This window comes from Onychostoma macrolepis, chromosome 02 (genome assembly GCF_012432095.1).
Source record: "Onychostoma macrolepis isolate SWU-2019 chromosome 02, ASM1243209v1, whole genome shotgun sequence".
In the NCBI taxonomy this organism is placed as follows: Eukaryota; Metazoa; Chordata; class Actinopteri; order Cypriniformes; family Cyprinidae; genus Onychostoma; species Onychostoma macrolepis.
The window spans coordinates 5,007,856-5,022,314 of NC_081156.1; the positions used below are offsets into that span (position 1 = coordinate 5,007,856).

At 34.3% G+C, this 14,459-nt stretch overlaps 1 protein-coding gene across 2 annotated transcripts; it reads left to right on the plus strand.

The window, feature by feature from the left end:
- Positions 1-913: 913 nt before the first annotated feature.
- Positions 914-13,657, plus strand: scp2a (sterol carrier protein 2a). 2 transcript variants are annotated; one of them, XM_058764437.1, is made up of 16 exons: positions 916-1,051; positions 1,864-1,918; positions 2,005-2,076; positions 2,211-2,342; positions 3,111-3,175; positions 3,260-3,386; positions 3,504-3,567; positions 3,706-3,792; positions 4,569-4,719; positions 5,182-5,329; positions 5,435-5,542; positions 7,489-7,642; positions 8,565-8,661; positions 9,077-9,206; positions 9,890-9,969; positions 12,780-13,657. In XM_058764437.1, exons 1-16 carry the CDS (start codon positions 1,001-1,003, stop codon positions 12,873-12,875), a joined length of 1,617 nt encoding a protein of 538 aa, XP_058620420.1. In that variant the 5' UTR covers positions 916-1,000; the 3' UTR covers positions 12,876-13,657. The 2 variants fall into 2 exon arrangements, with proteins under 2 accessions (XP_058620430.1, XP_058620420.1); XM_058764447.1 differs by lacking the exons at positions 9,077-9,206; positions 9,890-9,969; positions 12,780-13,657 and having other exon boundaries at positions 914-1,051; positions 8,497-8,628.
- Positions 13,658-14,459: the final 802 nt, after the last annotated feature.

Below are 14,459 nucleotides of genomic sequence, written 5' to 3' on the forward strand. Positions count from 1 at the left end.
ATTATACGATACTACAATAATAAAGTGTGGAATGATTGGATAATTTTGTGTGTGTTTATGTGGTCTTGCAACCCAGCTAAATACTTTTAAGTTTTTAATAAAACGATGCAGAAAAGGAAAAGAAAGGAATATTTTTGCATGCCATTATGATATATGGCAAGTAGGTTTACAATGCTGAACATTCAGTCAGCGAACATCAATGGGATATTTTAAAACACGAATTATAAATTCAGTAGGTGTAACTATGTTTATACAAACATCAGATAGCGCACTTCAGAATTGCTCAAATTTTAAAGTACTGAAAAAGTGCAAAAACAGAAGGCTACTGTACTACTAAAATGCAAAGTTGGAATAGATACTAGTGTATAATAAAAATTTACTAATATCTAATGAGTAAGTACTAGTCACTATGAGAACATGTTTACCATTTGGGGGTTTACTGCTTGGCTTCCTATTTTGAGGTGAGTAATGAACCACAGATCCTTATAAACATCAAAGGCAAAATGTGCAAATTGTTACAAGTAATGCAATCGTAATTGTTACTTATCACTGCTGAAGTAACTATACTGACAAAACCGAAAAAGATATTATTGGAATTGCAATAAATAAAAAATAGGTAGCCCTTACAAAAATGTACCTTAAAAGACGGTTTTAATTCAAATAATACCAACAAAAAAATAAAATAATACTATAGTTAAACCATGGTAACTACAAATTAACTATAATAAAATTTAATTTTCCAAGGCTAGCAACATAAAAATAAATATTACTATGAACTATTATCTTTTAAGGAATAAATGGTAAAACAGCTCGACAAATGATCATAAATATAGATTTCCCCTGTTTATCTAAAACTTCCTGAGCTAAATATCGATGTGCGTGACCATGGCTGAGGATAGAGCGCCATCTGTGGGGCAGTGTTTGGTGTGTTTATAACCAGCTGCTGTTGTGTAGCTTCAGCAGTGAAGTCCAGTTGAGCTGTCACAACGCAAACCTGAAGATGGCTGCAACAAGAAACAGGGTTTTTGTTATCGGGGTGGGAATGACAAAGGTAAACGCATCGATTGCCTTGATATGTGCGCTTTGTAATGGTCTGTGGTTTGTTAAAAGGCAAATGTAATGCAGCCTAGCTTATTGCTTGTTACAGAATGCTGTGGTGAAGTTAACGGCAAAGCCTGTAGAAGTGTAGTTTTATATATAAAAACGAGCTATAAGACACTCGGTGGCTTTGAATATAATAAGTTATTCTATTAAAATATTACATGTAGCACGTTGTTTAGTTATGCGCTGTAATTAGCCTTATTGCTAAAGGCAGACTGCATGGTGTGCTTCAGTGCTCTGAATGAAGTGTTTAAAGTTTATCGCCATTAAAAAAAGAGTTATGCAATGCTTTAAAGTTTCTAATCAGAGATTCACTGTGCCTGTGTTGAGTAACTGTAGCACTGCACAGTGCTAAAGTCCTTCAGACCTTCACAGAAACGCAAAGATATCAGGATAATCGGTAAATGACCCTGAATTAAATGTGTCACAGGTTACTGTGCGAGATCACAATCAGAAAGCTCGTTACATTGTGCTCATAGTTTACAAAGTAACATTGAAATTGAATAAATGGAACACTGATGCGGCCCCTAGTGGCGCGGAAGTAAAACTGCGCCATGCGAAACATCAATCTCTTCTGTATGAGTTCAGTGTTACTGCATAATGTAATTCATAAAGGTTTTTCATATTGTACGAGGTTTAATTTAATTTTATACATTACATATTTTATAAATGTCTTGATAAATATAAACCTAATGGCCAAAATTTCAGGCATAGTTCTAAAGAGCCTTATTTCAGTCAGTGGTTCTTTGTCCTGTTTTTCAGTTTGAAAAGCCGGGTGCGAGAGACATCGATTACCCAGACATGGCCAAAGAAGCAGGTGCAGTCGATGAACCTTGTTCAAATGTTCAGCACATTGTACTGCAGAAATATGAATGTTCTTGAGTCTTTTCTGTTGTGGCACAGGGCAGAAAGCGCTGGCGGATGCTGGGATCAAGTACAGTGCCGTCCAACAAGCCTGTGTTGGCTATGTGTATGGTATGTCTGTTATACTTATTGTCAGTATTCAATATAGTAGATGACATGTCAACAGGTTTTTATGCATTACACCTTGACTTGCGTGTTCTCTGATGTCAGTGTTGAATTTATGTGTTTTTTCTGTATTTCTCCAGGTGACTCGACATGTGGCCAGAGGGCTATTTATCACAGTCTGGGTTTATCAGGGATCCCAATAATCAACGTCAACAATAACTGCTCGACCGGCTCCACAGCGCTGTTTATGGCCCGGCAGCTCATTCAGGGAGGTGAGAAGGAGTACTATACTACTACTATAGAAGGAGTTCAGTTATTTTATTTATTTATTTATTTAAACTGTGGTATTGAACACACTCTTTTATTGAGTAGTAATAATATAAATAAAAATAATATTAATAAAGTAAAAAATAACACGCATTACCTTTCAAAAGTTTGGGGTTGGTATGATTTTAATTATTTATTTTTTTAAAAGAAGTATTTAATGATTACCAAAGCTGTATTTATATGATCAAATACAGTAAAAACAGTGCTGTTATGAAATATTATTACAATTAAAAAGGACTGATTCCTGTTTGAATATATATTTTAAAATATATAAATTTATTTAATGTGATGGCAAAGCTGAATTGATTTTTTGCTGATTTTTAGGCCTTATTAAATAAAAGTATTACTTTCTTTTCCCTCCTTTCTTTCTTTCTTTTTTTTCTTTCCTCAGACTTTCGAATGGTAGTATATTACAATTCAAAAGTCAAAGAAAAAGTCACCAAATATTTTCTGTATTTCTTGAGCACCGGATGAAAATTAAGCACTGCTAAAAAAAAAACAATTAAATTAAATTTAAAAAAATTCACAGGCATCACAGGAATAAATTGTATTTTAAAATATATTCAAATAGAAAATAGTTGTTTTAAATGTAATAATATTTTACAGTTTTTACTGTATTTTTGATCAAATGAATGCAGTCTTGTTGAGCATAAGAGACCTTTATTTCAAACTTTTGCCCAGTAGTGTATTTAATACAAATTTCCTGCACTCAGGCTTGGCTGACTGTGTTCTTGCCTTGGGCTTTGAGAAGATGGAAAGGGGTTCACTGTCCTCAAAGGTGTGAGTGCAGCTCCCAGCTCTGTTACAATACCAGTGATGAAGCAAATCAGCCTGTGTCTCATGTCATCTCATGGGTTTGCAGTACATGGACAGAACCAACCCTATGGACAAGCACATGGAGGTGATGATCAACCGTTACGGGGTGGCGGCGGCGCCAGCTGCACCTCAGATGTTCGGCAATGCTGGAAGAGAACACATGGAGAAGTACGGTAAGATCTCAGTAAAGCCTTCAGTGTGTAATATGAGAGATTTAGATTGATCCAGGCAACTACTCAGACTCCTGCAATCTGGTTCCTTCTGCAATAAAAGCTTTGTGTCTTCTCTAGGCACGAAACCAGAGCATTTTGCCAAAATTGCTTGGAAGAACCACAAGCATTCCACCAATAATCCGTAAGTTTTAATGAGTTTGTTATAAAGGAAATGTCAACGTTAATTTCTGTGCATAAGAAATCTTTTATCATATTACAAGTAACAGAAAGACACATTCAGTCTTTGATTCTCTTTCTTTTTCTCCACGTTCTCACTCAGATACTCTCAGTTCCGGGATGAATATAGTCTGGAGCAGGTCATTAACTCCAGGAAGGTCTTTGAGTTCCTCACACTCCTACAGTGTTGGTAAGTGCACCGGAGAGTGAGCAGAGGGTCCGGTTGAATAAGGTTGTTGCCATGGTTTGAATATCCACGAAAGCATGGCAGTTATTAGTATTTAATATTCATAGTTCAGCACAAGTTGATCTCAGTCGACAGCACTTGTAGCATATTGCTGTTTACCACAATTGTCCCTCCTTTTCTTTAAAAAAAAAAAAAGTAAAAATTGGTGAAGCACTTGCAATGGCAGTGTGAATAAGCCAATCCATAACTGTTAAAACACTCATTGTTTTAATAGTATAGCCACAAGACATAAACAAAATGTGTGTTTATTGATGTGCAAGGTAAAAAGTTCTAGATTGGTGAAGGTTTGGTCTTTGGAATTTAAATAAACCATTTTAAATATATCAATTAATTAATGAATTATTTTTAACTTATCCCTTATCTATTTTATTGAAGTGCCACTCTTGGTCCTCAACAAAACTTTCTTTCTTTCTTTCTTTTAATTTAATTTAATTTCTTGTTTTTTATTTATTTTGTGCTCATCAGTGTTATTCCACAAATGCCGTTGACTTAGTTTATTATGTACTGAACACATTAAATACTCATATCAAAGAATGTTCTGGGAGTTTTACAAGCTGGTGAACTTTTTTGCATGACAGTCATTATTCTAGCACATAGATGTTATTATTTTAAGAAACGTTATGGTCTTATTAGATAGCTTGTTAAACTGTGAACTGTGGTGGGTCCATCATCCTGTCCAACAGAAGCAGATTTTTATATCGTCTCTTATTTTCCTGTAGCCCGACATCTGATGGGGCAGGAGCTGCGGTTCTGGTCAGTGAGAAGTTTGTGAGGAGGAACGGATTGGAGAAAAAGGCTGTGGAGATCATTGCTCAGGAAATGGTCACAGACCTCAGCAGTACCTTTGAGGAAAACAGCTGTATGAAAATGGTAAGAGTAGCTGATCTCGTAGAGCAGCACTCAGCCTAAAAAACGATGACTTTTAAGTGTTTTTTTTTTTTCTTTTGACTTTTAAGTACCCCAAAATGAAAATTTTGTCATTTATTCACCCTCATGTCCTTTCTTTCTTCTGTGGAAAAAATATATTTTGAGGAATATTCATATCTAAACAGATTTGGTTCCCTTGGACTTCCATTATATAGGCAAAAAATACAATTGGAAGTCAATGGGAACTGAAACTTATTTGTATCAAAATCTCATTTTTTTGTGTTCCACAGAAGAATGTAAGTCAAGCAGGTTTGGAATGACATGAAGGTCAGTTAATGATGAGAAAATTTGACATTTTTGGGTGAACTGTCCCTTTAAAGTATGATTCTATATATGACATTTTCCATTGTCTTATGTCTAATATAAGGATTGTTTGTTTTGTTTTTTTTACTCTGTCCATCATAGGTTGGTTATGACATGACCCATCTTGCAGCTCAGAGGTGCTTTGATGCTGCTGGTCTGAAGCCGTCAGATGTTGACGTCATCGAACTGCACGACTGCTTCTCTGCCAATGAGCTCATAACCTATGAAGCTCTGGGACTGTGTCCTGAGGGTGAGATGGACAGCTTCACAAGCACACTTTTCTAGCTCAACTTTTTAAAAATGTACGTTTAGATTAGCAGCGTGTTTTAAAATATGATCTGTTTTTCATTTTTAGGTAAAGCCGGTGAGCTGATTGATCGGGGTGATAATACATATGGTGGCAAATGGGTGATAAACCCCAGTGGAGGACTCATCTCTAAAGGACATCCGCTTGGAGCCACAGGTACGGTTTATCAAACACACCTGATGGCAGATCTGGGTGAATTAATAGGATCATTTTTACTCACACTCATGTCAAAGTATGGCAAGTTATCCAGCCTAACAATATCACATGACTATATCAAGTCAATTAAGTGAAGAATGACAGAAGAGAGAAAGACAAAACTAGAGTTAATCTTTAACCAACAGCAAAAAATAAATAAATAAATAGCATTGCTTTTGGCAGGAAATAACTTGGCAGATTATAAACAGCTGCTGATATAAGAATAACTATAAGAATAAGAGGCACTCAAAACCTTAAAATGAATAAATACACCTGTAAATTAATTATTTGAAAACAATTGCTTTCATCCACAGCTTATTTTCTGTGGCTGTCTGTAGAATAGTTCAGACAAAAATGAAATTTCGGTATTTATTTACTCACCCTAATGTTGTACTAAAGTGCATTACTTTTTCAGAACACAAAAGGAGAAATTAAAAATAATGTCCTACTCAGGCTTGTCCGTTTAATGTCAGTGAATGGTGAGTCGGGCAACCAATTGGCTTTCACTGCCGTGACGGTGTCCGTCCCTAACGTGTTTGTGTCTGCATGTGGCTCTCCACCAGCAGGTGGAGTCGCATCTCTGAATTAGTGAATTAACACTAGATTCAAGCAGGACATCATCAGCACTGCAGATGGCTTGAGTCACTACTAGTTAGTGTGGTGGAATAGTAAACTGGTTTGTCTCCTAATTGTAAACTGGTTGGTGTCATAAAACCAGGTGTAGAACAATGTCAATCCTTTTAACCTCTCATCCATCCATCCGTCTCTGTGTCCCTTCCTGTCTTTCTCAACACTGAACATTAGATACTTAGTAGTGCTGGTGAAGGAGGTTAAAACTTGCTTGATTTTCATTTTTGGACTGACATTGTATTCTAAATCTATTTGTCGTCATCATAATGGTCTGATTATTTTTTGACAAACGGATCAGACAGAATCTGAAGATCCACACCTTTTCTACGAGGAGTTAGGAGTCACAAGCTTGCTCTGTCTGACTGAAAAGGTCTTATTCTAAGTCTCTTATCCTGTTGGGGATAATGGTCAAAAGTGCAAGCAGTTTAGCCCAACAGGATAAAATGCTCAGCTTGACCGTTAACACGGGAGTCAGGACCTCAGGATTAAGGTGGAGTGTCAAGTCACCGGCCGTCCAGCGCTGCAGACGCTCATCAGTTCACTGCAGTGGTGATAGAAAACAGAGACGTCCTGACTTGACTGGACCGTGTGAGATCGTATAGTGTTTAAAAGGTGCCCATTAGCAAACATTTTTATTAAATATTTTCTACTGCCAGAAAGACATTTTTGTCCTCTTAGTTAAAAAAATGGCTTGAAGGCAGGGAAGGTGATTTGGGCCAAAAACATTTTTTCTTATGCTGGTTGAAATTGTCTTTACATCCCGATAAATATCACTAAATTAAGCAGTGGAAGGCATAGAGCCATAAAATGTTTGTAGACAAAAACTACATGAAATCTGGAAATTTTGCGTTTTAAAAATGATGTGATCTAGGACATTTATGCCATTTATAAAACTTTGATTTTGTCCCTCAAAGCCTTATTTTCATCAGTGTAAAATTCAATATTGCATTCGGTTTTTGTTCATTTTGTAAACCATTTCTAATCCCTAGTTTTATGCCATAGTATGTAAATAATATTTACATTATAGTTACATATATAAGATGTTGTATGGTTGGACAACAAATTTTCAGAGAGTTTTCAATGCAACTACTTTGTTAAATTTTCATTTATATAGCATTTTGCACAAAGACCATCAAGAAAGCACCTGGTCCACTTTATGGCAGTTTTGTTCATTAATTATTAGAGGACAGAAGAATCGTCAGGTCACGGAATATAGAAACGCTTGCTCAGAACCAGTGAAGGCGGTGGATGAACTCTGGCCTGTTTTTGTGGCTCAGGTCTGGCTCAGTGTGCAGAGCTGTGCTGGCAGCTGAGGGAGGAGGCGGGGCCTCGGCAGGTCCCCGGGGCAAAGGTCGCCCTGCAGCACAACATCGGTCTTGGTGGAGCGGTGGTCGTCACTCTCTACAGGATGGGCTTCCCTCAAGAAACAAGGTATGTTTAAAGCTAAAATATGTTGCGACCTATCTTAACGAGCATTGAGATGACTGGCCTAACTATATCCAGTTACTTATTTTATTGTTGTTTTTTTAATCTATATGATCTATATATTCAAATTTCGGTCAATTATTTTCCAAAATTCCAACCGTCTGTTCAAAAGTTTGGGATTGGTAAGACCTTTTCATGTTTCTGGAAGATGTTTCTTATGCTCATCAAAGCTGCATTGATTTGAATTAAAAATACAGTAAAACAATTTTGTAAAATATGAATACAAATTAAAATTACTTTTTTTATTTTAATACATTGTAAAATGTAATTTATTTCTTTGATGCAAAGCTGAATTTTCAGCAGCCATTACTCTACTCAGTCCTCTGATATGATGATTCAAGTAATTCATTGTCCGTGTTGAAAACTCAGCTTTTCAGAATAGAAAGTTTAAATAACAGAATTAGTTTGAAACAGAAATGTTTTGTAGCCTTACAAATTATGTTACTGTCACTTTTGATCAGTTTAATGTGTCCTTGCTGAATAAAAGTATTAATTTGAATTAAAGTATTAATCTTACTAACGCCAAACTTTTGAACAGCAGTGTACACTTTTTTTTATTTTTTATTTTGTTTTATTATTGAATGGTTCAGCTCTGTTGCATGTTTGTTTAAGCATACTGAACACTGGGTACAAAATCCAAGGTACAAAAGATTATATTTCTATATGACATAATTACATATAAGTCTGTATGAGTACATAGATTTTGTGAAGTTGCGAGTCATTAGAATATTCAGAAAATTATTTCATTAAGTATTACATTTTGTTAAAAGCTGTAGTTCTTTTACATACATTACAACCAGACCTTTGGACTTGGTACACACCATACATGCACCAGCAGTGTTGAACTGTCTGAACTAAACCTTCTCAGCTCTCGGATCGCCGCCGTGGCCACCAGCGCAACCAGCGACCTCAAAGGCTTCAAAGCTCACACGGTCTTCAAGGAGATAGAGAAGAAGCTCCAGGAGGTAATTCATCAGGAATGAGGCTGCCTCTCATCAATCGTACCATGCAAATCAGACTCTGCCTCTGTGGTTTGGGGTTTGTTAGTGCCTTCGTGGCTTCTGCAAACCTATTACACCCAAAAATAAGATGCGCAGATAGACAAGAATGAACAATGACCCGTAGCTCATTTCCTGAAAAGAGTAATATTCCTGGAGGACGTGTAAATCACATCTCAAATGACTTTTTAAATTAAGTCAGCGGATGTTAAATCTTCAGCGCTATTATTATTGTAGAAATAATTTGCACCAGTGTAAGATGAAAAATAATACAATAGCATACTGTAAGTGAAATTCCATGAAGAATAAGATTCGCAGGAGTTGGGTGAAAGACAAATCAATTTTCTACATATTTATTAAATTATGTCGTTATTTTTAACAGGAGGGAGAGGCATATATAAAGAAAATTGGTGGTGTTTTCGCTTTCAAAGTGAAGGACGGTCCAGGTGGAAGTGAAGCATTATGGGTCGTGGATGTAAAAAATGGCAAAGGCTCAGTGACCAATGATGCAGGTGTGTTTAGATTTTTGTCCACCTCATTGTGTGTCGCATATTATTGGAAAATTCATTAAAAAAAAGAAGAAAAACAAATCAAAATTGAAAGCATGACATTTACATTTATAGGTCATCATTTTATTTAAAAGTGACAGTAATGACATTTATAATGTTACAGAAGATTTACATTTCAAATAAATGCTGTTCTTTTATTCATTAAATAATAATATAAGTTTTCACAAAAATATTAAGCAGCACAACTTTTTAAACATTGATAATAATGTTTCTTGAGCGGCAAATCAGCATATTAGAATGATTTCTGAAGGATCATGTGACACTGAAGACTGGAGCAATGATGCTGAAAATTCTGCTTTGCATCACAGGAATAAATTACATTTCAAAATATATTCGAATAGAAATTTTATAGAAATAAATATTTCACAAAATGACTGTTTTACTGTATTTATGATCAAATAAATGCAGCCTTGGTGATAAGGGACTCTTATATTCTTTAAATATTATTTTTGATATTCTAATGAAAACGAGAACAATTATTACTATTATTATAATTGTTTTGTAAATAGTCTTTTGCATTACACATTAAACAGTCATTTCTTAGATTTAACTCTAAAGTCAGTGTCTCCAAGAGCACTTTGTCGTAGACAAATTTGAACATGTTTCTCTGTTTACTTCTTGCACAGGTATAAAGGCCGACTGTACCATCGCTATGTCCGACTTAGATCTGCTTGAATTGATGACGGGGCGGTTGAATCCACAAACGGTACGGTTTGATGATGGTTTATTCTTCGTGGTCTGTTGACATCTTGTGTTTTTTATGAAGAAAAACTGTTCATAAGCTGAACATTGAAGCTGTTCTGATAAGTCGGCGTGTATCAGTGTAGTTTGAGAGCTAGATAAGGTTTGAGAGTGTCCTGGGACAGAGCCAGCGGTGCAGGATTAGTCCCTCTTAAACCTCGCCCCATGACCTACAGACACACTGACCGTTCATCTGGCCTGCTAATTTAACCTCCTCCATGCAAGTATCTTACAAATTACAGCCAACATAAGATTTGCAGTCTGTTCTGACTCTATTTGCTTTTTTTTTTGTTCTTGAAGTTCCAGAAATGCAACATGAATGATACTGCAAATCATTAGGACTGGAGTTATATAGCTAAAAATAGGATTTGTTTTTTGTTTAATTTAAAAAAAAAAAGAATACAAGCATGGATAATTTTCCAAATCTTTATAATAATTATTTACAATAACAAAATAAAACCTGATCTTTACAGACCAGCTATTGTTACAAAGTACTGTACATACAAATTGTTTACAGCAAAATCAACACTAGTTAAAAATATTAATAATCTAGACATGCAAATGAATTATTGTTGTAATTTAAATTGACTTGCTGTCTTTAATGTGTTATAATAAGTTATTTATATTCAACAGTAAAGAAGTGTTTATGTATAAAGTAAATTGATACAAATTTATTCATAAACATTTTAGGAATATTTACTATTAATGCAATTAATGTCTATTAAACATAGGTATAAAGCACTCAATTAATAGCAATTTAGTATTTTCTGTGACCTAATCTAAAGTGAGAACTGTTTTCTCCAGATAATACTGTACATCAGTTAGGTATGGTTAACATCTAACTCTTCACATTTAAGATGATTGAACAATAATCATCTGTTAAAATTAGTCGCAATGAATGAAGAATATAGCCAATTAAAGTATTACCATGTAGAGACTACAATGAATGAACCATAAACTAATAGTTTCCCAAATTATTTGTAATAAAGAAATGATTAATTACTGTAAGTGCAACCAGTTCATAAGAGTCAGGTGGTTGTGAATTGGACTACACTGATCACGCTTTATGTTTTTGATTCATTAAAAAGAACCGGTTCATAAGAGTCAATTAGTTGTGAATCATGGTTTTGTGTGCAGCACACATGGATGACTTTTTTTAATCAATTTGGTCTGCAAACCTGAGTAAAATATGACTCCTTTGGCTGTGTAGCTGTAGATTCAGGAGTTACTGCTGACAAGTTATGCAGGAAACACTGGAATATAGAGTGAAATATAATTCTTGGAATTTTTAAAAATTAATATCAAGATGATTCAAATGATGATGAGTAACTGGAAAATCGTGATTTATTTTTTTTTCCAGCCATAGAAAAAGGTAAATGTCTAGCTTTATAACCTAATGTTCTTTTTTTTAATCAAAAGTTAACGATGCTGGCTGCCATTGCAACAGTGGCCTTCCAGATTAATCCAATGTCAAGGATGACCTTTAACCTGTGGTGCGCAGTCCATAAAACTAAACTAATCTCTATGAAAAAAGATTAACATTGGGTTAGTTTGACATTCCCTTGACCTGGCTTTAACTATCATGACATGCATACAGTATTATGTCGCATGTCCAACCATTTCTTTTGACCGAATCACACACATTAAAGCACACAAAGCCTCCTGACGCAGAACGCCGATCAGAGTGAAGCGGAAATCTTTTACGCAATCCCAAATTAAGTAATGGCCTCTAATGTTTCCTCCGCTGATGTGAGCCAGAGCATGAAAAATAGATTGTTTTCATAAGCCCTTTGAAATATCGTTCCCTCGTGATTTACACCCATCTGTGTTGACTCAACCAACCTCCATCATGTCTGTCCATCTGTGGAACGCTACATCAGACATCAGATGGTTTGACAGAAGCTTCATCTGAAAATTAGCCACTCTTCTCACAGTAATCCTCCTTAAAGGGAATCATTTTCAGATTAATTCCAAACAGAAAAGCCGAACCGTTTAGAGCTCAAATCCATCATGCACATGCCATTTAGAAATGGTCAAATGGAGAGAAACTCATCTGAAATGTTGGGGGAGGAATAATAAATGATCATAAACTTTTTATTTTATATTCATATACTGTACAGTGTATATTAGTATCACTGAGACAATGATATAGTTTTTATTAATATTTTGAAACAGTTTATATATTAAGTTTTGATTTTAAATTTGGTTAAAATTGTATTATTGTTTTTTTTAAATTATCATCTGTGTGTGTTCTTATTTATTTATTTTTAATAATTTTCATTTCAGTTTTAGTTATTTTCGTACAAATTTGCAACGCAAGCTAAATGAAAATGAGAAATGTTGCCCTGTCCACTAGCTGAAGTAAAATGTTTGTTTATTTATATATATATATATATATATATATATATATATATATATGTGTGTGTGTGTGTGTGTGTATATATATATATATATATATATATATATATATATATATATATATATATATATATATATATATATATATATATTTATTATAAAACATTTATTTTATATTATTTTTTTTTAATATATTGATAACTGTTGTTAATATAAAATTAGACTGACTGTATAACTATTAAATAGAGTTACCAAAACGGGTCATAAGAGTTAATTGTTTGTGAATCAGACTACCAGATTATTATTTTATATTATTTCAGTTATCAAGTACCAAGAATGTTGTTTGTGGCTTTAGTTATCTGTAATAACCCTGCTCTGTGAAGCCTTAATTTGTTAATCTTGTATTCTCATTTAAAGGCATTTTTCCAAGGAAAACTAAAGATAACTGGGAATATGGGAATGGCCATGAAACTTCAAAACCTTCAGCTGACACCTGAAAAAGCCAAACTGTGAATCTGCATCCACTGATGAACAGGGAAGTGGCACAAATTCATGCAAATGAATTGTTTGGAGAGATGCTAGAATGGTTAATCAGTTTCTAAATATATTTTTTGTTGTTGAAATTGTATGAATGAAGTTGTATAATATTACAGGTAGTCTCTGCGTAACTGCATAAATACTGTATTAGTAACTTACCTGAAAGACATAAGCAAAGCATGTCAAAAATGATCCTGTACAATAATAATAATAATATTGGAGTATATCAGGAAGAAGAAAAAAGGTCATGTTTCCTTGGCAAAGATACCACAGTAAAGTGGCCTTCAAATCACCGTTGTTTAGTTGTGATTAGTAAATCACCGCTTGCATCTTGAAGATGAACATGGAGTCTGACCTCTCAATTATTTAGCTGTTCTATAATGTGCATCTAACTGACTAATATCAGTTCAATCATTAGATTTCACTATACCTGCAAAGGCTTGTTGCACCTTTATATCTAGTGTGCAGTCAGTTAAATTAAAATAGAAGCTAAGAGTAACAGACTTAGATTCTGAAATTTTCATTGAATCTTTAAAGGCCTTAGAACTGTGGGTGTTGGTATATTGTCATTGCAAAGTATTTTTGTATAATTGTATATTAATCACGTTTGGAAAAAAATACAACACTTATTTCTAATAAATATTCAATTTACTTCAAAACATGCTGTCATTTTCATGTTTTTAGATTTAAAATGCAGTAATGAAAATGTCTGCAATATTACAATACAGTCTCTGCACTGATGGAGTAGCTTTTGCTTTGTCACTACAATAAAACATGACCATTTTCTTTCATCTAGGTCATTGTTAATCAGCAAACAGTTGATTTGTTTGAAAATGCACTTTATTTGACATAAATCAAGATGATTTATTATTCACCTGCTGAATTTTTATCCTGAAACAGTTTGACCTACGGCTGCTGGACTTAAATTGCGACTGTTTATGGATCTATCCATCTTCTCCAACACTTTCAGCACTGCATATTGTAAAATGTGACCCTGGACCACAAAACCAGTCTTAAGTGTCAATTTTTCAAAATTGAGATTTATACATCATCTGCAAGCTGAATAAATAAGCTTTCCATTGATATATGGTTTGTTATGTATGATATGACAACTATTTGGAAATCTGGAATCTGAGGGTGCAAAAAAATCTAAATATTGAGAAAATCGCCTTTAAAGTTGTCCAAATGAAGTTCTTGGCAATGCATATTACTAATAAAAAATGAAGTTTTGATATATTTACTGTAGGAAATTTACAAAATATATTCATGGAACGTGATCTTTACTTAATATCCTAATGATTTTTGACACAAAAGAAAAATTTATAATTTTGACTCATACAATCTATTTTTGGCTATTGCTACAAATATACCCCAGCGACTTAAGACTGGTTTTGTGGTCCAGGTCCACAAATAAGACAGTTTAAATTTAAACTCTGCAGTTCCCAAGAACACAACATAAGCACCATACGTTTATAAGGAAAAATAGGATGTTTTCTTCTGATTTTGTTGCAGTTTTAAAATGAACTTTGCAAGTACATCTTCAAAGTTAAGTGGATGGCG

Coding starts and splice junctions, on each gene's coding strand:
- scp2a (XM_058764437.1), top strand. CDS start 1,001: ATGGCTGCAACAAGAAACAGGGTTTTTGTTATCGGGGTGGGAATGACA. Junction 3,387..3,503: donor AGAACACATGGAGAAGTACG/GTAAGATCTCAG, acceptor TGTCTTCTCTAG/GCACGAAACCAGAGCATTTT. Junction 4,720..5,181: donor AAAACAGCTGTATGAAAATG/GTAAGAGTAGCT, acceptor TGTCCATCATAG/GTTGGTTATGACATGACCCA.